We start from the raw sequence: 23746 nt of genomic DNA, 5'->3' as shown, positions 1-23746 counted from the left end.
TGGTTTTCTTCAGGCAAATTGAAATTGTTTTGAAGTATTCAAGATAATACTCTCCTTTTTGAGCATTGCTTGGAAATAGTAAAGACATACTATACTGTTTGAAACAGCCTGGACATTTGCGGGGAGCTTGCTTGTGTTCTCAAAGACACAGAGAACATTCTTCCCGTGCCCCTCCCTCCACGTTCCCTCCACGTCCCCTCCCAGTTCTACTCATCTGTCTAGTCAAACCTGAGGGACTATTACTCAGAAATCTCAATACCCAACACAAAGTTGGCAGTCAGTCTTTTTTTTTTTTTTTGATGACTTTCCTATTGATTTTGTCTTGCAGGTTAATTTGATTGTTTTGGAGTAGATAAACACAACTTTTAAACACTGAAGGTTCAGTCAGGAACATGTAGTAGTCTTGGTTAAAATCTGGCTATTTGGTGCTGTTTTAGCTTTTGAAGGCTCACTTAAGTTTTGGCTTTAAAAAAAAAAAAATCTAAATTTTGTCTTTCATGGTATTGTAGAAATCCTTGAGGAGGGAAGTCTTTTAAAGGTACCTACTTTAACCAGAAATCATCTGCCTTTGGTTCTTGTCCTCCTCGTGATCCATTTTAATGTGTTTCCCTAGAGTGTTAAGTAATGTACAACCCAACACTAATCATGCAGTCTCCATGCTCAAAAAAAAAAATCAAAAAACCCAAGAGTGCTTTCTCCCCATTGTCCACCGTTTACACTGTGAACTTAGCGTGCTATTTAAGCTTCTCCGCTTCTGACCTTATCTGACCTTTCTACATGTAATCTCCCACTGACAGCCTTCCTTCCCTCCGGATCCCTGAAGTGCTAGAAACTGATTTGCCAGGCAAACCAGGCGTCTCCATTGTCTTGTCCTCAAAATCCATCTTAGTGCCTTTGCGTGAAGTTCCCTCCTGCTCCCTAGAACGCTGTGGGTGGCTCAGCCTGGGCCGCCCCAGTAGGCTTATTTCTTTGGCTGCTTACCCTGCCCCTCATTTACTTCTAAATTCTTTGACGGCAGAGACTATTAAGCTTGATATATACTTTTAGTGCCTCCCCACAGTCCTTTACTGTTGACTTAATTTCATCTTTAAAAGGAACTTTGATTTTAAGGATGTCAGAGTATCAAAAAGAAAAGATAAATATTTTGTTAGGCCAAAAAGAAAGATTTTCAACTTGGTCCCTAATTTGATGCTAAAGGGTTTAACTATTTTATTACGTTGACAGGCTGTGAGGGACCATCTGATAGGAGAGACTTTGGCTATGTAAGTTTTTTTTTTTCCTCAATTCTGGAAGTCTATGCTTTGCCCTAGAAAGTACCAAGTTGCACTCAGATCCTGGCAGCTTATACTTAGTGGTCAGACTCAGAGAAGCCTGGGACCACGAGGCTAGGACCCCAGCTTCTGGTCCTCACTCGGTCCCTTACAAGTAGCATCTCAGGACCTCAATTTCCACTTCCCTAGGAAGGAAGTCAATTTTTATTTTTATATTTGAACTTAATTTTAGTCAGCACTTTACTAGACACTGGGATGGACATTTTATATTTTATTTTGTCTCACTGTGTTCAGTTCTCTGAGCCTCACTTTCCTCATCTATAACACGGGTACAATAATAAATATCTAGATCCAGATGATAAGGAATTAAATGAAAACTGAGACTAAGATTTCATTTGAGAGAGCAGATGAGTATTTTCAGTGCCTCTGATTGCATTCCTGAAGAAGAGATCTAACTCTATCAGCATCATACCTCAATGCTGACATGACAGTAATCCTCAGCAATGCTACAGAGTTGCAGTTGGAATGTTTCCTGCTAATTTCAAGAATCATGCTGTAAAGCCTGTGCCAGAAGCTGCCCTGTAGGAATTCCTCTTACTTCCTGCTCTACCCATCACCTCCTGTTCTCTGAGTTAACTAGTTGTTGTTTGTTGTTCAACTAAGCCGTGTCCCACTCTTTGTGACCCCCATGAACTGCAACACGCCTAGCTTCCCTGTCCTTTACTATCTTCCTGAGTTTGCTCCCACTCATGTCCACTGAGTCAATGAAGCCATCCAACCATATCATTCTCTGTCACTCCCTTCTCCTCTCCCAGCATCAGGGTCTTTTCCAGTGAGTTGGCTCTTCACATCAGGTGGCCAAAGTATTGGAGCTTCAGCTTCAGCATCAGTCCTTCCAATGAATATTCAGGGTTGATGTCCTTTAGGATTGACTGGTTTGATATCCTTTGCAGTCCAAGGGACTCTCAAGAGTTTTCTCCAGCACCACAGTTCAAAAGCATCAATTCTTCAGCACTCAGTCTTCTTCATGGTCCAACTCTCATTTCCATATGAAAAACCATAGCTTTGACTATATAGACCTTTCTTGGCAAAGTGATGTCTCTGCTTTTTAATATACTGTTTAGATTTGTCATAACTTTTCTTCCAAAGAGCAAGCATCTTTTAATCACTGTCCATGGTTATTTTGGAGCCCAAGAAAATGAAATCTGACACTGTTTCTACTTTTCCTCCATCTATTTGCCATGAAGTGATGGGACTGGATACCATAATCTTAGTTTTTTGAATGTTAAGTTTTTTTTTTTTTTGAATGTTAAGTTTTAAGCCAGCTTTTCCACTCTCCTTTTACCTTCATCAAGAGGCTTTTTAGTTCCTCTTCACTTTCTGCCATTAGAGTGATATCATCAGCATATCTGAGGTTGTTCATATTTCTCCCAACAATCTTGATTCCAGCTTGTGAGTTAACTAGAGCAGATGACTAATTCTAATTCCCCTTGACTTTTTATCATTTAGGCTGAGGCATTGCATAGAAACTCTTGGTTTGTCACAAAATAGCCATGATTTCTCAAAGTGTGGTTGCTGGAGCAGCAGCAGCAGCCTCATCCAGAAACCTCTTGGTAATGCATAGTCTTGAGCTTCTCCCCAAACCTAGTGAACCAGAAGCTCACTATCCTCCAGGCATTTCTCATACAGGCTGAAGCTGGAGAACCACTGAGTGAAGTAAATATGAGGAAGCTAAATGGGGATGTTGTTCTATTTTTCTGTAGTTTCTCCATCGGTGAGAAAATCAGTTCCATCAGCTGATTCAATCTGCACTTATTCACAGTGAAAACTAAAAAGTACAAGTGTTTTTGGCTCATTTGAGAAATTTTTTAGAAAAGCACTTTAGCATGTTAAGTACACACACACACACACACACAAAAAAAAAAACCACCCATGATTTATCTGTTATTTGTTTCAATAAAGTTAAGTTTTCAGAACCAGGATTGGAGTGGAATTTGGAACCGAGTCTCTCCTGTTATGTTGAATGAAGGGGAGCAATCTTCATTAATATTAGTGTGTAGAGTACTGTTCCCCTATCTGTATCCTACAGCCCAGCAAGGAGTGCAAGCTGAAGGCATGAGGGAGAACAGGAAAGAACCGTAATAATTTGGGAACAAACTGGAAAACAGCAGATGATTCTCTGTATTGAGCATCTGTTATGCGCTAACTGAACACCACACAGAAACCTAAGGTTATGTTGTCTGACCCTCTGGGGTAAGATGGCTGAGGTGTGGGATTCTAAGGGAGGGGGAAACCAGGAAAGGAATCCAACTTGATCATAATCAAAGGTCTGACTCACTAGAAATCTGAGAGTAGCTGGCACTTGCCTTTTCTGCATGGAGAGCTTTGAGTTCTCAGTAATGCAGTGTGAGCCTATATTTGGTAAGTCACGAGAATCCTCTGAGAATCCTTTGTTGTGTTATCGTGGAATTGAAGGAAGACAATTTCACTCATGGTCACTCTGGAAATAATTGCACATGTTTTCAGTGAACAACTTTTTCCTGGTATTTCTGAAGCACTGTTTAGTGGTGGAAAGACCATGTTTAGTTCTATAATGTCCTGCAAGTTACTTTTTGTCTCTCTCAGTTTCCACATTTTTAAAATGGGGCTTTTTTTCGGAGCCCCATCTTGAAGAGACATTGCTGTTGTTGTTCAGTTGCTAAGTCGTGTCTGACTCTTTGCAACCCTATGGACTACAGCATGTGAAGGGACTTGGGGACGACTAAATTAACCATCACTGCCCCCTAGACTCAGAGTCAGGCACTCCTTTATTTCTAGTCCCCTTGCTGCTCACCAGGGTACTTTATACATTTCTCTCAGAAGAGCCTTTTGTTTTCCACCCATCTGAGTGGCCCTCTGGATCTCACCCCTGTTGTAAGCCACAGTGGGTTTATATCCAGTGTGTTCTATGATATGATATTAGAAAATTCTGTACTTGGTGAATTCTAATTAATTGTGTAGTGGTAGTCAGGAATCTCCTGAATAAGCTTTGCACTCCAGGAAGGAAATTTTGTCTCATCCCTCGGATTCCTGGGAGTTTACTAAGTGTTGCCCTTTGTCTTCCCAAGGGAAATACACTTTGTATTTCCTTTAAAGTTTTTTCTTGATTGGTCGTTTACCTTCTGACTTTGAAATAGTCTGAAGACCTTAGCTGGTATTGACCCGAGCTAAAAAAGCAAGATCTTGGAGAGGCTGACTTCCTCCCGCAGACCTTGGGGTAGGACCTGGGGATGAGACTGATGGTTGACCACCTGCATCCCAAGCAGATATGGGGCTACAGTTTAGAGTGGGATTGAGCTCTGCAGTGTGAATAACCCATCAAAGACCACTAATGTTCTACTGCGGGATTGAGTGTTTCCTTTGCTCTTTGCTTTTGTTGAAATACAGCCCCCCCACCCCAATCCCCAGCCCCCACTTTCCCACCTCTGCCTTGGAGCTTTTAGTTCACAGACTCAACACCGAGCACACTCATTTTTCTTTCTTTTGCATTTTATGATTTTCTGTCATTAGGCAAAGGGTGACAGGCAAGGGTGAGAGTAAGTAGACACCTCAAGAAGAACTGAAGATCTGTAAGACATTAGATATAAGACATTAGATAAACTGCGCTGGTAAAGCCTGACGTCATTCTCTAACTGGGTTCCGAAAAGCCAGTTACTTAAACTGCTTGTGCCTCAGTTCCTCCTCTGTAAAACGGGGTGATAATGGTCCCCACCTTATGGAGCTATTATGAATAGCGAATGAGGTAGTATTTGTGAAACACATAGAACAGTGTCAGGCACGTACAAGTGTTTGTTCAGTAAATAAATGTGCCTCCTGAGTTACATGAATTCTGGTTCTGACTTGTGTCATTCCTTTCGTTCAGCAGATATATTTCCAAGTGCTGAAATTCAAATGTGAATATAAGATCTGGTTTCCTAGAAAGTTCTTTAACTTCACTTTTTCCAACATAGTTGCACTGTCCCAAGTCTCTTCAAATTCATTGGGAATTGCAAATAAAGTGTTTCCTGTTTCTCTTAAGAAGGTTGCTTCAAGGCATTTTTCTTGACATGTTTTGATTAGTAACTCTATATTTTTGTATATTACTCAATAAAATCTTGTTTTATCAACTGTATTTAAGTTATCATGGATTCCCTCAAGTGTTTTAGGATTCATTCCAGATGAAAATTTAAAGCCAACCATGCTTAATTCTCTGACAATCCTGTGGTCATAAACATTCTTTTTTTTCCCTCTTCAGCTCAAAGCCTTTAGAAAGCCACATGTAAAGTTTTATTTACTGATAAGTCTGTTTCTCACATCAAAGGAAGTTAAATGGGGGAGTTCCTACACCCATACTGCCTTAAGGATTACTCATGAATTTTCTTTTCTGTAGGAATGGGATAACTTCTAGATCCCTATGATAGCTTCCAGAGTTAACGACTTCTACTGAAAACTTGTGGGCAGGCTGACTCAGGACAGATGGCCACTAGTTCACCTTCCCCTTAACCTGGAGATCAAATGAGAGAATGTGTGTAAATTGCCACCCTCCAGTGCTCCTTGGCTACATGGGTCTTCAGGAAATAACAGTTGATACCATTTGGGGAAAGGTCTCGGAATGGAGGGGGTTAAATGGCCTTAACCCAGGGCCTGGCTGACTTTCGGGGATTTCATAACTGCAAGGAAGCCCTTACTGAGAACACTGCTCTGGTGACTCGGTGGGGTTGGGGGAGGGCGCTCCCGTGCCGGGCTGTGTGCTCGGGTGTGGGCTGGCTGCCACCCTCACGCAGCGCACGTAGCCCTGTCACTCAGCCGTCACCCCGCTGGCCCGGGGCCAGGCCTCCGCGGGAAGGGCTGCCTTCCCAAACCCAAACAGCCTGTACTGCTGTGCCGATGTTCCCGGGCCTGTTTACTGGGCTTAATTGCGGGGCTCTGCTTGAATCCCCTCCAAGGAGAGGAATTAAGCACAATTCAAAGCGGAGTGACAATAGTCTCTTAAATTCCTGGCCTCTGAGAGTTTCAGTGGCTTCTGGGGGAAGGGTGATTCCCTCAAGTGCAGGGTGATTCACTCAGGTTCATGCACGAAGTGCAGGATCCCCTCAAGAGAATTTTGATCTAGTTCAGTCACAACCTCACAGGCCTGTGACTCCTCTGTAAGCTTAGGCATGCTTCTGTGTGTGTATATATATATGCATATTTCTGAGGGTGGGGTGGGAGCCAGCTCTTGAATGTAAGAATCTCAAGGAGCTATTATCACTGAGCTAAGAGAAATGAGTAGAAGGTTTCAGAGTCTTGATAGTTGCTGATGGTTTGTTGAATGATCCCAAAGTTAGGACCAAGTTCGTAATGAAGAGGGACGCTGATGAAAGAGGTCTACCTGAGGAGAGGTTTTCAAGTGAATATGGTAAATTCCCTGCCTTTCTAGGCAGGCTGCTCTTGCCTGGTAGGAAGGAACCAGCAGGCCCATTTCACCAGAGCCACTGAGAGTGGCTTATAACTTCTGATTTTTCATTTTCAGAATTACTGAAGCTCCTGCATTTTAACAAAATTTAGGTATGGGGCATAACGATTATTGTTCTAAATTGGAGGTAAGGTTATATGTAGCAGAGTTCTAGGTATGTGGGTTCAGGGAGAATTTTTTGTGTGGATTTAGGGCATGTGAGGAAGGTAGAAGTTCTCAGTATAGAAATAGAATTAGTAGAAGATATTTGAGGGAGTAACTTGGGGTTTGTCAGAAGGATTACTTGCCTCTTGAATATTGACTGGCTGATGTTCTGAATCTTCTGAACTGTATGGTCAGATGCTGAAACTTTGGGAATGGGAGCGTGGTAGCTGGATCCAGCTCTTGTTGGTACCCACCAGAAGCATATTCCCCATTTCTTCATTCCCTTACATCAGTCTTTTACTTGGGCAGTAGGAGGAAGCAAGTAGCTAGACTTGCTTTTAACTAACCAGATAGATAACAAGCAAGATGCCAAGATAACTAGTGACAGTTTGCATACTTTTTTCTGAAGTTAGAATGAATATAAAGACTCTAAAGCACTTTTTCTGCTTCTGAGCTGTTCAGCAACACATTGAGAGCTTACTTTTTTCTAAAACTGGCAGCAGTGTGAACTGTTCAATGACATTTTCTTGAAACTCTTGGAGAAGGCTTTGCGTAGTTGCAATTATTTTGTAAACATGCCTTGTGAATATTGTATAAATTTAAGTGACTTAGGTAATATATATATTTTTAATATTCTTGAAATATAGTTAATTTATAATATCGTGTGAATTTTGGGTGTGCAGCAGCGTGATTCAGTTATACATACATATCTACACACACACATATATTCTTTTTAAGATTCTTTCCCATTATAGTTTATTACAAGATAGTGAGTAGAGTTTCCTGTGCTATGGAGTAGGTCCTTGTTGGTTATCTATTTTATGTGTAGTACTGTGTATATTTTAATCCCAAACTGCTAATTTATCCCCCTCCCTTCCCCTTTGGTAAGCATAAGTTTGTTTTCTGGGTCTGTGAGTTCTGTTTAGTAAATAAATTCATTTGTATCATTTATTTTTAAGATTCCATGTATAAGTGATATCATATGATATTTGTCTGATTTAGGTAATATAAATTGGACCCATTTCTGGCCAGTAAACTTCAGCTATTACATTCTCCACTGTGACTGCTTGGCTGTTTTTCCAAGCTAAACAAGGTTTATGGTCTTGTGTATTTTTTCTCAAGCCTTTACTCATCTAACATTCTATGTGGTTGGTGTCTTATGGTATAGTGAGGAAATGATCCTGGGCCCCCTTTGCTGTGTCCGGAGCAGATGTTGGGGAAGGACTAGAGAGGAGAGAGGTTTGGTGAAGGCAGTGTGGATGGCACTGAAGGATACAGCTGAGCCTGGTAAAGAGAGACAGGGAAAGCGCCCCTGTGTAGCTCAGGAAGTGTTACAGACAGTTCCTGGGCTATAGACAGTGATCTCAAAATCCAGTCTGATGGTTTTTTTTTTTTTTTTTGTGGCTCTGATTTAACAATTAGGGTTAAAAATATTCAGGAGAGTTTATATACAAATCTGGTTCAGTTACCTGCTACTGTCCTAAATCCTGAAGATTTTTAACATCTGCCCCTCATTGCCACGGATAGAAAATTCCCTAGTTGTAGGTAGCATAGCTCACATTCCAAAGTTCTGACACATACCTGATTGGCTTCAATATTTTAAGTAAGTGAAAGTTGCTCAGTAGTGTCTTGACTCTTTGTGATCCCATGAATAATAGCCTGCCAGGCTCCTCTGTCCATGGGATTCTCTAGGCAAGAACACTGGAGCGGGCTGCCATGCCCTCCTCCAGGGGATATTCCCATCCCAGGGATCAAACCCAGGTCTCCTGCATTGCAGGCAGATTCTTTGCCAGCTGAGCTACCAGGGAACCCCTCAATATTTTGTTACTTGCAAATGCCACAGGCTATGTGAGTTACTCACCCCTGCTTTTGAAGCTGCAAAAACACTTAGGTAGGATCAGATCCCCTAAGTAGAGACATTTTGAAGCCTCAGTTGAGAGGAACACAAACATGCCTATCATCAGTGCATGTTTTAAAAATAGCTGACATTAAGCAGTGACAGACATTATTTTCTTGGTCTTCAAAATCACATGGATGGTGATTGCAGCCATGAAATTAAAAGTTGCTTGCTCCTTAGAAGAAAAGCAATGACAAACCTAGACAGAGTATTAAAAAGCAGAGACATTTCTTTGCCTACAAAGATCCATGTAGTCAAAGCTATGGTTTTTCCAGTAGTCACATATGGATGTGAGAGCTGGACAGTAAAAAAAAAGGCTGAGTGCCAAAGAATTGATGCCTTTGAACTGTGGTGCTGAAGAAGACTCTTGAGAGTCCCTTAGACAATAAGGAGATCAAGTCAGTCAATCCTAAAGGAAATCAACCCTGAATATTCATTGGAAGGACTGATGCTGAAGCTGAAGCTCCATTACTTTGGCCACCTGATGTGACTCATTGGAAAAGACCCTGATGCTGGAAAAGACAGAAGGCAGAAGGAAAAGGTGATGACAGAGGATGAGATGGTTGGATGGTATCACTGACTCCATGGACATGAGCATGAGCAAACTCTAGGAAATGGTGAAGGACAGGGAAGCCTGGTGTGCTGCCGTCCATGGGATCGCAGAGAGTTGGAAACAACAACAGCAAAGTGGTGTTTGGTATGTGCCAGGCCTTACACTGAGTGTTTTACCTGGACTATCACCTTCAATCCTCATAAACCCATTTTATAGATGAGAAAACTGGGATGTGAGCAGGTTAAATACAGGTTATTCTGTATTTAGGTTGCATTTTATTAAAGGTATGTTCTGCTTAGGGACCTTCCATAATTCAAAGCAAATTGGTATTTCTGTTTCACAGTTGGAAGGGCTTAGTATTTGGCAGTGGACCAAAATACCAGTTTAAAGTTACTCAACCTGGCAGCTTGAAAGTTATGCTCTTTTTTAGCAAATTTTTCAAAATGGATTCATATTTATTATAAATTTGGCAAATAAAATGAGATGATTACTGTTTTAATGTGCTAAGTTAAAATTTCTATAAAAAGTCACTCTCTACCTTAAGATCAAGTTATACTTGTGACTGATGCTGAAGTCATGATGTACAGTACATTTTTGTAGAAGATCTATGTTGCTGACTGTTTTTAACTAAGTGGTGAGTCTGAGTGGAAGAGGGGATGGGACAGACATATCCCCTTCCCACTTGTGGATCTAAAATGATCCTCATTGCTGAATGGACAGTGGAGGTTGCCAACACCAGGTTTTTGAAGTGGTGTATACATGTGATTGAGCTGTGGTCGATTTCAATTAAGAGCATTCTGTTTAGGCGCTGGGATGGAAATCCTGCACTTTCCTTTTTCAACTTTACCTTTGGGATGGATGAGATATGGCTTTTCACAAAGCCGACTTAGTAAGAACTCTTAACAGAAACCCTGTTTTCTTTTCCCCCTGCAGCATTTGGGGAGCATATTTTGTTACTTGGGTTTGGCTGTTAAAGTTCTATGTCTGTGTACGTGTTCAAAGCATCCTTATACATTTCCTGCCAGAATGTGGCCGCCTAGGTATCCAGAGCACCTGTCTCTGGTCTGGAGCCAGTCTGGAAGCCTGGGAGGGGTTCACCCCTCTCCACTCATTTTCTTCTGTTAAAAGTTGTAGAGAAGCTTCTGGGGAGGGAGTGGGGATAGGGAGCAGGTAGAGGAGTCCACAGTGGGTCCAGAGGAAGGGATGGTGAATGCATAAGGAGACATGTGGATTTATCGGTACATCCAAGGCTAGAACTATAGGACTAAATTGTATGTGTAGTGCTGGTCACACTAACATCTTATTAACTTTTATAAATTTCAAGTATTAATCTAGTCCGGAAGTTTTGATGAGTAATAAGTGAGACTTCCTGCTGATGAGTTTCAGTGTTAACTGCACAGCACGTTTGTCACTTGATCCTGAAATACTCTGGTGATGTTCTTATTGTTTTGGAGCGTTCTCCTCTCTACAGTCTAAAGCCCTTCCCTGCTTGATGAGGTTTGGATAGCAGCTCCGTTGACCTGATCAGTTTCCGGGGTTTGTTTCTGCCCCGTGCACGATTTGGCACAGAAATGTGTGACTTGTTATTGAAGTGAACCTTGCTTCTCAATGCATCCTTAGCCTCTGTGGTTTCGAACTGTGTCAAAACCCAACAAATATTGGGAATGTGCCCAAGCCAAGACCCATCTCGTGTGGCTCTTGTCCAGAAAACACTGATAAACTGGCCTGTGTAGTTTCAACAGGGCCACTGAGGCTCACAATGATTTCCTTCCATTGTTTTGAAGTTGATGCTGTGGTTTCAGGAATCAGAAGAGAAGGTGAAGATTCACTCTGGCCAGAAAAATTCTGTTTCTCTCCCTTAATCAATCAGATACTTTGCTGACATTAGGAGTTTTGTTCTAAAAATAAATCCCCTGGAATGTGCCAGCTCCTTCACTCTGGGTGTGTTTTATAGATGCAGCAGTTCATCAAGGAGGTACTTTTGTGAGTTTGTATCTAATTTTTTTTTTCTTCAGTTTTTAATCTGAGTCCTGAGGCAGATAAGCACTTCCTAACGCCCCCAAAGAACTCTGTTGCTGCTTGTAGGGGTGATGCCTAGATAGAGTGCTAGACCTTCTTGAACCATCAGAGGCCAGGTAATGTAAGCCCTTTAAAGGAAAGAAACCAAGCCTGGGATCACATAATTAGTTGCAGGGTGAATTAGATGGCAGGCATCCAGACCACTGACCTTTTCCTTAGAGTAGAGCTATTTAAGAACATAAGATGATGCAGCATTGATGGAGTACTTTTTCTTCTTTTCAGAGCTTCACAGTGGGGAGAGGCTGAGTTGGTAGGGAATCCAGCCTCTAATTATTTGTGGCTTAAGTGACATTCATTATTGGCCCAGTGGTGGCTCTTATAATCCTAATAGCTGCTTCCAGGGATGGGTAATTCCCTAGTCATTATAGTCGACTTCATTCATCTCTTCTTCCCTAGCTAGGCCCATCATTTCTATCTGCTACCAATCACCTTTCCCCAAGCCATCCTTTGCTTGGTGGTATCATTTGTTAAATCTCAATTGCAGTAACCTGAGAATTCCATCTCTGAAAGATGTTCAAGCTAACAACCTAACTTTAGATTTAAGATGGCATTGCATTGACATTCAAAGAGGATATGGGGATTGCTAGCTGCATGGGGATATAGAGCTTGAGAGATGGTAATTTAAGCCTTAAGATCATTGTAAAACTGAGTTACTATTCAGCCTTATTTTTGTTCTAGTATGCAGTATGTGTGAGTACATGCCAGTGCATGCCTAGTTCATGTCTTCATGTTACCACTGGGAGTGACTTGGCACTCATGGCATTGAAGCTTATTCTTGAGCCACTAGTGCATTAGCGTGGGCTCTACTTGACTGGTTATTTCACCAATGAAACAGTCTTGCCATTTGTGAAGGAAATTGTGAACTGAATTGCTATATGTATGTTTGAAGATGAGCTTTTAAAATGACAAAATCCCTACTGATCTAAGTAGAAAATAAACTTACTCTTTAGCAGAAAGACCTGCTTGTTAATCATTCATTTACTTATCAAATTTTAAAACAAAAGCAAAACAGAGAAAGGAAATTCTCTGATGGTCCAGTGGTTAGGATTCCGAGCTGTCACTGCCAAGGCTGCAGTTTAACCCCTGGTTGGGGAACTAAGATCCTACAAGCACTGTGGTGTGCGTCCTCCCCTCCAAAGTAAACTTTAAACAGATACGTTCCATGTTCTAGGAACTGTTCTAGGCACTTAAGAATATACCAGCAAACAAAAAGGAAAAATATCCCTTTTCTCATCTTGTGTTACCAATATCTTCCCTGCAAGTGTCTCATCCCTATAAAGATATTTTAGAAACAAGGCAATGTCCTGTGAAAATAACTGGCTTTTTACACTTTGTCTAATTTTTTCTATACCTTCCTATAAATTTCCCAGGGAACATTTAGAGGTTTGTTACTTTCTTCGTAGCAATTCCCTAATACTAATTTTTGGTAGGATTTTTAGTTTGGCTTCTTTCTGTATTTCTTCGCTTGAATGATACAGGTAGTGTTTGGACAAAAGGAAGAGAATCATTTAATTTGATAATTGTCAATAGGAAAAAGACAAGCATTGAAAAATGCATTAAGATGTCTGTGGGTTTTTTTCTCTTAGCTGGATTTGACTGTCATTTATGCTGACAAGTTGGGCCACAGTTTCCATTGACCCTTCCCTTTTCTTTCTTGTCGTGAGCATTTTATTGAGCAAGCCTAACCTTTTTCTCCTTCGTGATTGGTTCCCATGTCTTTGTAAATGCAAGTATCTTAGCTATTGCTCTAAGATAGTGGTTGATTTGGTGATTCTGGGACATTTGCTAGTAAGGCGTAATCTCTAAACTTCAAACCTAGTGATTCTGATCTTGTGGGTCTAGGGTGGAACCCAGAACCTGCCTTTTCAAAAAGAAAAGTTTAGGAGGGGCGGGGCATTCTAATAACAACATAGATGTTATCTAAAATGTTTTAGAATTGTGCGATTATTGTTGAACTGCTTTCCACTGGGCTGAGCCGTAAGATATAACTGGGTTGTTAATGTTATATGCTGAAGAGTCCAAATTTATGCACTGTACAAAAACTGAAGAGGCCAGAAGATACCTGTGTCCCATAGCCGCTGAGAAGACTATGTTATTCAGCTGTTCACTGGTGGGAGATGCTTGGCTCAGCTTTGTTAACCAGCTTCCTTTGACTTTCTCTATAGGCGATGGTGGCTTGCTACCCAGGAAATGGAACAGGTTATGTTCGACATGTGGACAACCCCAATGGTGACGGCCGCTGCATCACCTGCATCTACTATCTGAACAAGAACTGGGATGCCAAGGTACTTGAAGTAATGCAAGTAGAGGGAGGGGTTAAAACCATAGGAAATTCAGATGACTTAGAGGAGAGTTTGGAGTTCATAATTCCCACTGATGAATCTTTTCTCTCTCATATTATCGTTTTTTTTTCTGCTATGGTTTTAGTACTAAAGTTGATGAGATGAAAATAATAGATGCAAAGTTAATTTGATAGAGGTGGATGAGTAGGACCATTATTAGGTTATAGGTTATAATTTGATGATTGATGAGGAGAAGGTACTTTATTATTTTAAAAATGGGGATCAGTGTTTTTAGTCTAATCCAGAGCTGATAGGATTCTTGATTCTCATTGTGGAATAAGATATATACTTTTCCCTGCCAGGAGCAACACTGAGAGGATTTCATAAAAATAGAACCGTAGGATGTTAAAACATCCCCAAGTGACGTTTCCCACACAGCCCTCTCTCTCTGGGTGAAATGTCTCCTTGGTGGCCTCTTGCCATGGTTTACTGTGATCGTGAATGCCAAAGGTTTTGTAGCTTATTTTCGTATTTTTGAACATATATATAGATAGAGATATGAAGTCTGGTGCCATGCTAGCAGACATGTGTCTGGAATTTGTATGTTTTTTAAAAGTTAAGGATGATTTAGGAGTCTGAGAAATTGGAGAACTTTTCAAGCTTATCTGGCTTTTGAACCTTCTGCATCTCCATTTCCTATTCATTAGGCCAGATACTAGCTGTCATAAAGCAAGGATATTTTATCTTAGGTCAGAAAAAGTAAACCTGGGAAACCAGTGAATTAGTGACAAGGTTTGTGTCAGTTCCCTATTTGGTAACATGACTGAAATATATCCCTTAGTTATTCTTTGAAATCTTGAAAGTTAGTGTTACAGGCAAGAGAGTCAAGTTGTCAGATCGGTGATGATAAATCACAAAGGATGAAATCATTCAAAAAATATTTGAGTGCCTGCTAGTGCCAGGCATCGTGCTGTGGGGAACCATCAACATGTAAGACCAGAATTCTACCTTGACAAGATTATTCTAGTAGGACAGATTGGATGTACATGTAAAAAAATGTAGTTCGAGGGAAAGAGTGGTATATGTCATGAGAGACAGACATAAGGTGGTCTGAGCATTCAGAAAAAAAGCATATAACTTCCAGCTGATGAAATCAGGTAGGAGATAGGGGAACTCAAAAGAAAACTGTAAATTCTAATTGAATGGGAGGTTATATGTGGTCACTGTCCTCTGGAGCTGTTAATATTAGATTGAATTACATGAAATGGCTGGGGCTGGAAGAGGGTTATGGGTCAAACAGTCAGATATTGGCAAGTCTGTATAACTGACCTAGTAGAACTCCACTTTGTATCCACGGGCTTTGTGACTGTGGGGGTAAGAAGACTTCATTTGGTATGAGGTGAATAAGGAGATATGTCTAGCCAAGTTTAAAATAACATTTACTACAGAAAATGGCACTGAAGTTAAAATTTGGGATTAATATACGCTTGGAGTGGCAGTTGGAAGATAGCTTTGTTTCTAGATGAGACTGAAGTATCATTGTTAATGAACTGTGTTTGAGGCCACGAAGTAATCTACCTTCTTTGTGGCCCTCAGAGACATGGTGGGGTCCTGCGGATATTTCCAGAAGGGAAATCATTCATAGCGGACGTGGAGCCCATTTTTGACAGACTGTTGTTCTTCTGGTCAGACCGCAGGAACCCACATGAAGTCCAGCCCTCCTATGCGACCAGGTAACAGCCAGGGCCACGACTGCTCTTGAGAAGCTTCTTGGACAAACCCCAGTTCCCAGAGAATTCTCAAATGTGTGTTGTTTACGGACGAGGGACCAACCATCCCCCTAAGCAGAGAGCAAACCTGTTTGAAGTCAATAAAAATTAAAGGAGAAACTGTGGCTTCTGTAACATATAAAGTCTAACATTGGTTTCAACTGTTAACAAGTCGTTTTCCATTAAGTGAGAGTCTCAGATTCCAAATTTCCCAGAGCGTTCTTTTCTCTTCTCGCCTTTCTTGCTCACCACCCTCCCTTTTAAAAAAAGCCTGATGTTGTTGGCTGCCACATGTCAGGAATCCTATCTGGTTAACTCTGGATGAGTTTAAAAGCTGCCAGTTGCAAACAGAGAAAAAACCTTGAGACTAGAAAGAGGAATTTGTAACACAACATTGTAAATCAGTGATACTCTAATAAAATTTTAAAAAGGGGTTCAAAAAAAGGAGGTTCAAAAGAGAGGGGATATATTTATCCCTATGGCTGATTCGTGTTGAGGTTTGATAGAAAACAACAAAATTCTGTAAAGCAATTATTCTTCAATTAAAAAATAATTTAAAAAAAAGAAAGAGGAATTTGTTCTGACTTCTTTTTCTTTTGCCCCTTTTCTTAGCTTAAAATTGTATTGGGTTTACTGTATCCAACATGTCCCAACAATTGGATTTTTTCAGACTCCTTTCATTAGATCACGCATGGGAAGATTTTTCAGAGTAACTGAACAATTTAGTATTGTTTACTATTAATATAGAAATTCTTGTGTGTGCTTGCTTAGTCATTTATGTCCAACTATGCCACCTCATGCAAAGAGTTGACTCATTGGAAAAGACCCTGATGCTGGGAGGGGTTGGGGGCAGGAGGAGAAGGGGAGGACAAAGGATGCGATGGCTGGATGGCATCACCGACTCGATGGGCATGAGTTTGAGTAAACTCTGGGAGTTGGTGATGGACAGGGAGGCCTGGCATGCTGCAATTCATGGGGTCACAAAGAGTCAGACACGACTGAGCGACTGAACTGAACTGATGCCACCATGGACTGTAGCCCTCCAGGATCCTCTGTCCATGGAATTTTCCAGGCAAGAGTACTGGTATAGGTTGCCATTTCCTTCTCCAGGAGATCCACCCGACCCAGGGATGGAACCTGCATCTCTTACATCTCCTGCACTGGCAGGCGGATTCTTTCCCACTATGCCACCTGGGATGCCCAGAAACTCTTGATATAATCTTAATTTCAGATTCTATCTAATTTGCGTCTGTTTTATAGCGAAAGCTGAAAACCACGTGGTATTGGAGCACTGTGGGGTGCAGCCTGAATTGGGAATAACAGTTGGGGGCAAGGAGGAGCAAGGTTGGGTAGAAAAGATAATGACTAAACCTTAACAAGACTAATTAAATTAAAATCACAGGTGTTAAGTGCTTAAGGTTTATGTGTCCCCCTCCAGAAGTGACAGATCTGAGCCCCACACAGAGTTGCCTATGAAATGTCAAATTGGGATGTGCCCTAGGTGAGCAGATAACTACTTCTCCCACCAAAGCCTGTTTGTAGCTTATTAATGGGGTACAGTAATCGGTCCTTGTCATTTGTACAGAATTTCCTCGTTCTTCCCCAGTTCCTCTATGGCTAGGGTCACAGGGGAAATCTTAGCACCACGTGTTGACGGGAAGCGTTTGGAAAAATTCAAGTCCTATAGCAGTTCCAGTAACTACTACTAATAATGAAACAAAGCATTTTGGAAACTCATGCATAAAATTACTCCTGTATAGTCTATCCCATAAATGGGACATAGTAGAAAACCTGACGGTACCAATATCCCATTGCTTCTTTGCCTCAATGTCCAAAACTAAAGAAAAAAGTCAAGACTTTAACTGTCCTGTCGTTCAATATGTTATTCTTCAAAGTCCTCGTCTCTGTGCTCTCCCCACCAGCTTAGGTCCCTCAGGCTTTAGCTGAATGACTCGATGAATGGTTCGCTTCTAGCCCTTTCTTGTGTAGTTCATCTGGACCTGTTATATTATTTGTTCAATTGCCTTTCCCCTCCCTGCTAAAGCCTGAGCTCCTTGAGAAAGAGGCTGCTGTATTCACAGGGCGGTTTGAATTCCCACCGCCCAGGATAATGGGTGGTGCATACTTGGAATTCCTTACATGTTTTATTACATTTAAATAGACTTGAAACCAGAGACGTTTATTTTAAATTAAAATTGGAGTGGACTTCTGATAATAGGAAAAATTTTAAATGTTGGCTTTACAAATGTCTGTTATGTGAAATTTATAGTATTTTTTTTTTGGCCATATTTTTAAACCTCTTTTCTAATATCTGCTTATCTTTCACAGATACGCCATGACTGTTTGGTACTTTGATGCTGAAGAAAGGGCAGAAGCCAAAAAGAAATTCAGGAATTTAACTAGTATGTATTTGATAATTTTCTGTGACTTTTGCTTAAGTCAATCCATGACTTTTATTTAAGTTTTTTATGTATATGCTAATGTACTCTATTCAGTCTCAGCTATCTATCTATCTCTATACACACACACACACACACACACACACACATATATATATATAAATGACATCATGACAGACTTAGTTCTGAAACCCTGGCCTCAGCTCTGCTGAAAAAAATCAGAAAAAAAAATGCAAAGAACATCCCTTGTGAATGCCCACTGACTGTGGGACAGTTTGTAATAGATGAGATATGGTTAACTTCTGATCATTAATATTCACCCACCCCTCAAATATAACATTAAATTTTGCCCATGGTTTTGGCACATTACAAAGGAAATACAATGCAACCACCACACTTCATTTATTATATTGGTATGGGAATGTGACTCTCAGTATAAAAACCAGGCTCATGTAATATAAACCGAATATGACTTAATGTCTTTCCTGTCCCCTCCAACCAGTATTATAAGGCATATTTTCCCAAAATACATTATATTGAAAGACATGTTATGAATAGTTTGTGAGAAGGTAAATTCCTGGTCCCCAAATGTGGGAATTGTTACGTACAGTATCTCTTTCTTGAAGAGTTGCTGTGTTTATGGGCATATTAATCAAGAAAAATTAACCTAAGAAATCCTACAGTAAACATGTATGTAACATGTGTGTAACATCATGGCCTATTTGAACAGTCTCCCTAGCAAATACCAAAGAAAATACATTGTTCTAAGCCCCATCAGGAGGTCCTTTGTTCAGCTTTGTTCTATGAGATGGGAAGCATTTGCTGGAGGTTTTAGGGGTGACATTTGTGACATGAAGTTCATCAGATCTGGCTCCTTAACCTCTTTGTTTTCTTTTCTGTTCCCAACCCAGGGAAAACCGAACCTGCCCTCACGGAGGACTGACCCTGCTCTGAAATCCGCTGGCCTCATTCACGTTTAGTAACAGTTTCTGAATTTGCTTTAAGAGTTGAGATCCAAAGAAGGCCTCTTCTTCAGTGACTCCGTGACAAGGACCGCCCCCCCCCCCCGGCCCCCCCCCACCCCCGCAACTGCTTGCATCATTCAGATCCCTGTCTCGTGTATGGTACTGTGTGTTTCCCTACCAAGACTGCACCTACCTTCAGACACTCTTTTTGCCAGATGAACTCATTTGCTAACTCCAGAAATACATGCAGACAACCTAGTTGGCCAGCGGTTTAATTGTTAGATTTGGTAATCCTGGCTATCAGAGCAAGAACCTGAAAGCACAGGCAAGGGACTGAATCTTACTTGCACTTTATGTACACTTTCTAATTTGAAAGGAGGAGGTTTGCAAAGAAATAAAATGGTGACAGGTGCCACAGAGAGGCATCACTGAAGCCTTAACACAGGAAACAGAAATGTGTGTCATCTGAACAATTTCCAGATGTTCCTAATCCTGGGATATTGGGGTTTCTGGAGAATTATCACAACCTAATGTCATTATTACCTCTAGAACAGGCTGCCGTTATAGTAATCAATTTCTAAGTATCCTGTGGGTAGACACTCCCTTTTCCTGGTCCTGTAACCTGAACTTGCTGCCTCTGCCCCATCTTGCTGAAATACAACTTTCTGATCAAAGATGACACCATTTATTTTCTATTTTCACTTCTTACATAGAGAACCTAATTCATTAATTATTTTGGTTGCTTTGTTGAAATGAAATTTGAATTTAAATCAAAGGGGAAAAAAATCTTCCTGGTAGTTTAGCGTCAACAACCTCTGCTAATGGTGTCAAAAAACCTGGGTCTGCTGATATACAATAAACGTGTGCATTTTAAACAGTTTGAGATTGGAGATGGAGTTGGAAATGTAGGCATTCCTGTTTTTCAGTTTTCCTTTTTAGTGAGCTCACTCTTCTCTAATGAAACAAGAAAATCACAAAAACTAGGCTGTATTCTAAAAAAGGTAATGGAAAATAAAACAAAAACTCCTGGAAAGCTACTTGAGTTCTTCCACATTTTCTGACCCTGGTAGCCTCTTCGACACTTGACTCTCCAGATCTACTGTGGTTGGCAGTGTGGCCAGAATCATGGAATTTGCTAGAATTGTGGGACATCCTCCAGCAGTAAACACAGATTCCAATGCCTCACAAATTCTGTATGGAGCTCCTCTTTTATGAAAGTTACTCTGCATAGTTTTCAATTCCACTTTCATATTTTTAAAACCCCTTTAATTTCTTGCTTGAAAATCCCATGAACATTAAGGGGCCAGAAATATTTTCTTTTGTCACTGACAGGCACATAGACTTCCCAAGAAAGAAGCATATTTTTGTGTGTGTCCGGTTTGGGAAATTTTCCAAATAAGACTTGTCTTCATTCTCACAATTGCTCTATTTTTTTTTTTTCCCCTGTAGTACTCATTACCTTCTACTTACTATGTAAATTATTTATTATATTCATTGTCTGGTATCCTTCCTCTAGAGTATAAGCACAAGGAAGACAGGGATTTTGTATTTTTTAATCAATGGAATGTATTCCTAGCACATAAAATAGTGCTTGGCATATAGTAAGGGCTCAGTAAATACTTGTTGAATAAACTCATTCTCCTGCCTTAGTGTTTTAATGGTTTGATTCATTTCCTCCATCTTGGGCAGGAAGGGCTCAGTAGCATTTTTGTACACGCACCTTTCTCTTGTTGTTGATGTGTAAATTTAGGCTAAAGGTTATAGAAAGCTTTGGTCATAGTGTCCTTTCTTATCTGTTTACCTGTTTGAAGATGTCATTGACCACAGTGAATCTGAAGACTGAGGAAGATTCTGCCCTTCTGTGTCCAGGGACCATGGGAGTAACGTAAGAATAGCTTTAGACAGGACAGACTACATTCCTCCTTCAGAACAGTTTTGAAAAATTTTAGCAAGAGAGAAAGAAACAAAGTTGTTTATTAGGAATTTTATGTTCCCTATAATTGTAGGTAAATTTTCTTCCATGATTATTAATGTCATGAGAATGATAATATTCTGAAGGAATATCATATCATTCCAATACTATGTCTTATATCTTTCATTTTAGTTAATATTTTTACTTGCCAAAAGATAAGACCTCATAGGCCTTGCTTGTTCCTTCCAGACAAAGGTCCTATAACCTAATAATCTGTATATCCAATCAATTTTTAGTGCACTGATTTTTTTTTCATGGCTGAATTGGAATCCTGGATAATACAACTAATAGTGACTGCTTTTTGCTCCTCTCTTTGACAGCCCACTTAGAGGAGGACTTAGCCCTGATAAAGAAACATTATTTAGCAAATAATCAGATCAATTTCTTTATATTCCTGGCAATGACATGTTACGTCACCTACATAGTGCAGAGTCTTTGGCAGGAGATTAAATTTTGAACCAAAGATCCAATTTCATGGAAATAAAAAGTCTTACCTAAGTGCATTAAGTAGATCTTCAGTAGAGTAGTTAATACCAATTAGCTGCTGGGCTGTCTGAATCATGAATTATCTACTCAGATATGATTTTATTTTTCTTCTTTACGTAACTCAGGATTTTTAGAGGCTGGGTCATTTCTACTTTCTTTCAGTCCCTTGGTCTTGAAATTTCCTGTGATTTAGGAAGCAGTGATGGGAAGTGCCATGCTGAGTCAGCAGTTTGTATAAAATAGGGGTTGGGACATGACAGGTACTTTTATATTTGATCAACTATGAGGACAAGCCCAAGGAATGTTCTTGGTAAAGTTATTTTAAATAAAAATAATACAAAATTGACTTAGCTTCAGTCTTGAATCTTTTGAAGGGCATGAAAAGAATACTGGTTACTGAGGTGGAGAAGGAAATGGCAACCCACTCCACTGTTCTTGCCTGGAGAACCCCAGGGACGGGGGAGCCTGGTGGGCTGCCGTCTATGGGGTCGCACAGGGTCAGACACAACTGAAGTGATTTAGCAGCAGCAGCAGTGAGGTGGTTGTGTTAGGTAGTTAGAATAGGGAAAAGGAGTCCAGAGTGGTGATGGCTAAAAGACCTGGAAGGGAAAAGCCCGTGAAAATAGAACAAAGGAAGGTCCGAGGACCGGAGTGAGAACCTCAGGTAAAACAAACAACACTCCTGGCTGGCCCAATTTACAGAAGACAGGCTCAGGGACAGAGAAACATATAAAAAGAGGAGCCAAAGCCCTCTTCTCCCTCTCTCTCCTGCACGATGGGGCGCTCTTCTCTTCCCGTCTTTGGATCGACGTGCCCTCACACCTCGAAGATGGATTTTCCTGCTATCATCTAAATAAAATAGAGCTGTAACACTGATTTATTTAAGAGCTATAACACTGGTCTGTCCAAGACCCAAGGGCTGTAACCCACCGAGGGGGCTTCAATGTCTGTCACTCCAAATTTTTGTTGTGACAAGACAAAGAACTGAGGAGCATACACTTGCCTAACAGTTGGAAACTATTGTAGAAATAGTGGAAATAGCTCTTTTCACGATGAAGCTGGTTATAGTTGAACTCTTGAATGATACATGCTAGTGTATATGTAAGATCCAGTCTGCTTTCAGATCAGTCTATTCCTGTCCAAAAGTGATTTTTAATATATTACTATCTCTGTGTTGATAGGTTAGGTCCTTTGAGATCCCAGACCTACTATGGCTTATCTTTCTTACGCTTGCAAGGCCAACGTCAAAGAGGTCCAAGTCACGCTGTAGTGCAGCTGGTAGGATGACGCCTCCTACGCCAACGGCTCTGCTCCAGGCCTGAGCTCCGTGCGCTCACACGTTTGTTCTCTGCAGCCTCTGTCGGCTCTTGCTCTCTTCAGATGAGGAAGTGGTCTCAGAGCAGTCGGGTGGTTTGTCAGGGGCTGCAGTCCAGGGGTTGCCAAGAGTAGGACACGACTGAGCGCCTAACACATGACGTGACATGACATGGGGTGAAGGAGTACTGCACTCAAAGCTGCCAGCTCCTCAGGATTTGCTGTCTTCGGTGTCTCCTTCCTGCAGAGGAGATGCCAGACAAAAGAGCAGGAATGAGCGGAGTGGGGGGAGAGGGAGCTTTAAATGTCCGCTGCTTGATAGCTTCACGTGAGGCTCAGGTTATCCACAAGGTTCTCATGCCCAGCAGCCTAAAGGAATGTCAGTTATTCAGAAGAAGCCACATGAGCAGAAAACATCAACGGCATAGATGATGAATTCTCCCTTGTCTTTGCAATGGGATCTTTGCTGCATGCCTCCCAGGATCATGGGGGAAGTTGGGAATATGGGCAACATTGATCTCTCAGGCTAACCCTGGGTATGAGCTGTGTGGGGCATACCATCCCCTACAGGGCAGAGTTAAGCAGTGTGGATCTTCTGGAAGAGAAAACAGACTGGGACTTCCCGGGTACAATTTGGAAGCCTCCCAGCAGGCCACAGTGCATGCAGTGCGTGGGGACATTTGGACAGTGCCAGGCTGCTGTCCTCATGGCCCTAGGTTGATACAGGGGAGGGGAGGAAAGGAAACCTTTTTTTTTTTTTTTTTTTAACATACCTAACTTTCCAGTTTAGGCTTAAGGCTGAGATGTCAGCGTGGTTCTATTACTGACAGTTCTCTGTCTGATACGTGGAAATCAAGAGAGGAAGCTAGGCTAGGCTCTGTCATCGTAGGGAATTCTCATCATCCCATCTAAGTGACATTGAGTGGAAATTCAGAAACATTTTTAATTCTCTGAAGCTCTTGGATAGTCTCTTATCTAATCTTTTTGAGGTGCTTGTAGAAGGATGTCATTTTCATTTCTTTAAAACACAGCTCTTTTGCCTATTTAAATACCCTGAAAGACTGAGTGTTGAAAAAAGCACCAGATTTCTTTCTTGAATCCTGTTTGTTTGACCTTTGGTAAACTTAGTATTGTACTTAGAA

The 23746-nt window shown here is 41.0% G+C and overlaps 1 protein-coding gene across 1 annotated transcript in view; it reads left to right on the top strand.

Moving 5' to 3' along the window:
• The window catches only part of EGLN3 (egl-9 family hypoxia inducible factor 3), a 28884-nt gene extending 8406 nt beyond the window's left edge, over nucleotides 1-20478 (top strand). The window contains exons 2-5 of the mRNA XM_061159151.1: nucleotides 13583-13702; nucleotides 15296-15432; nucleotides 17797-17870; nucleotides 18779-20478. Coding sequence (XP_061015134.1) covers nucleotides 13583-13702; nucleotides 15296-15432; nucleotides 17797-17870; nucleotides 18779-18810 — 363 coding nt within the window. The 3' untranslated portion in view covers nucleotides 18811-20478. The remainder of the gene's footprint in view (nucleotides 1-13582; nucleotides 13703-15295; nucleotides 15433-17796; nucleotides 17871-18778) is intronic.
• Nucleotides 20479-23746: the final 3268 nt, after the last annotated feature.

The sequence above is a fragment of the Dama dama genome, chromosome 13, assembly GCF_033118175.1.
Source record: "Dama dama isolate Ldn47 chromosome 13, ASM3311817v1, whole genome shotgun sequence".
Classification (NCBI taxonomy): Eukaryota; Metazoa; Chordata; class Mammalia; order Artiodactyla; family Cervidae; genus Dama; species Dama dama.
Note: the sequence above shows the minus strand (reverse complement) of the source record. Positions and strands in the feature narration are given on the sequence as shown.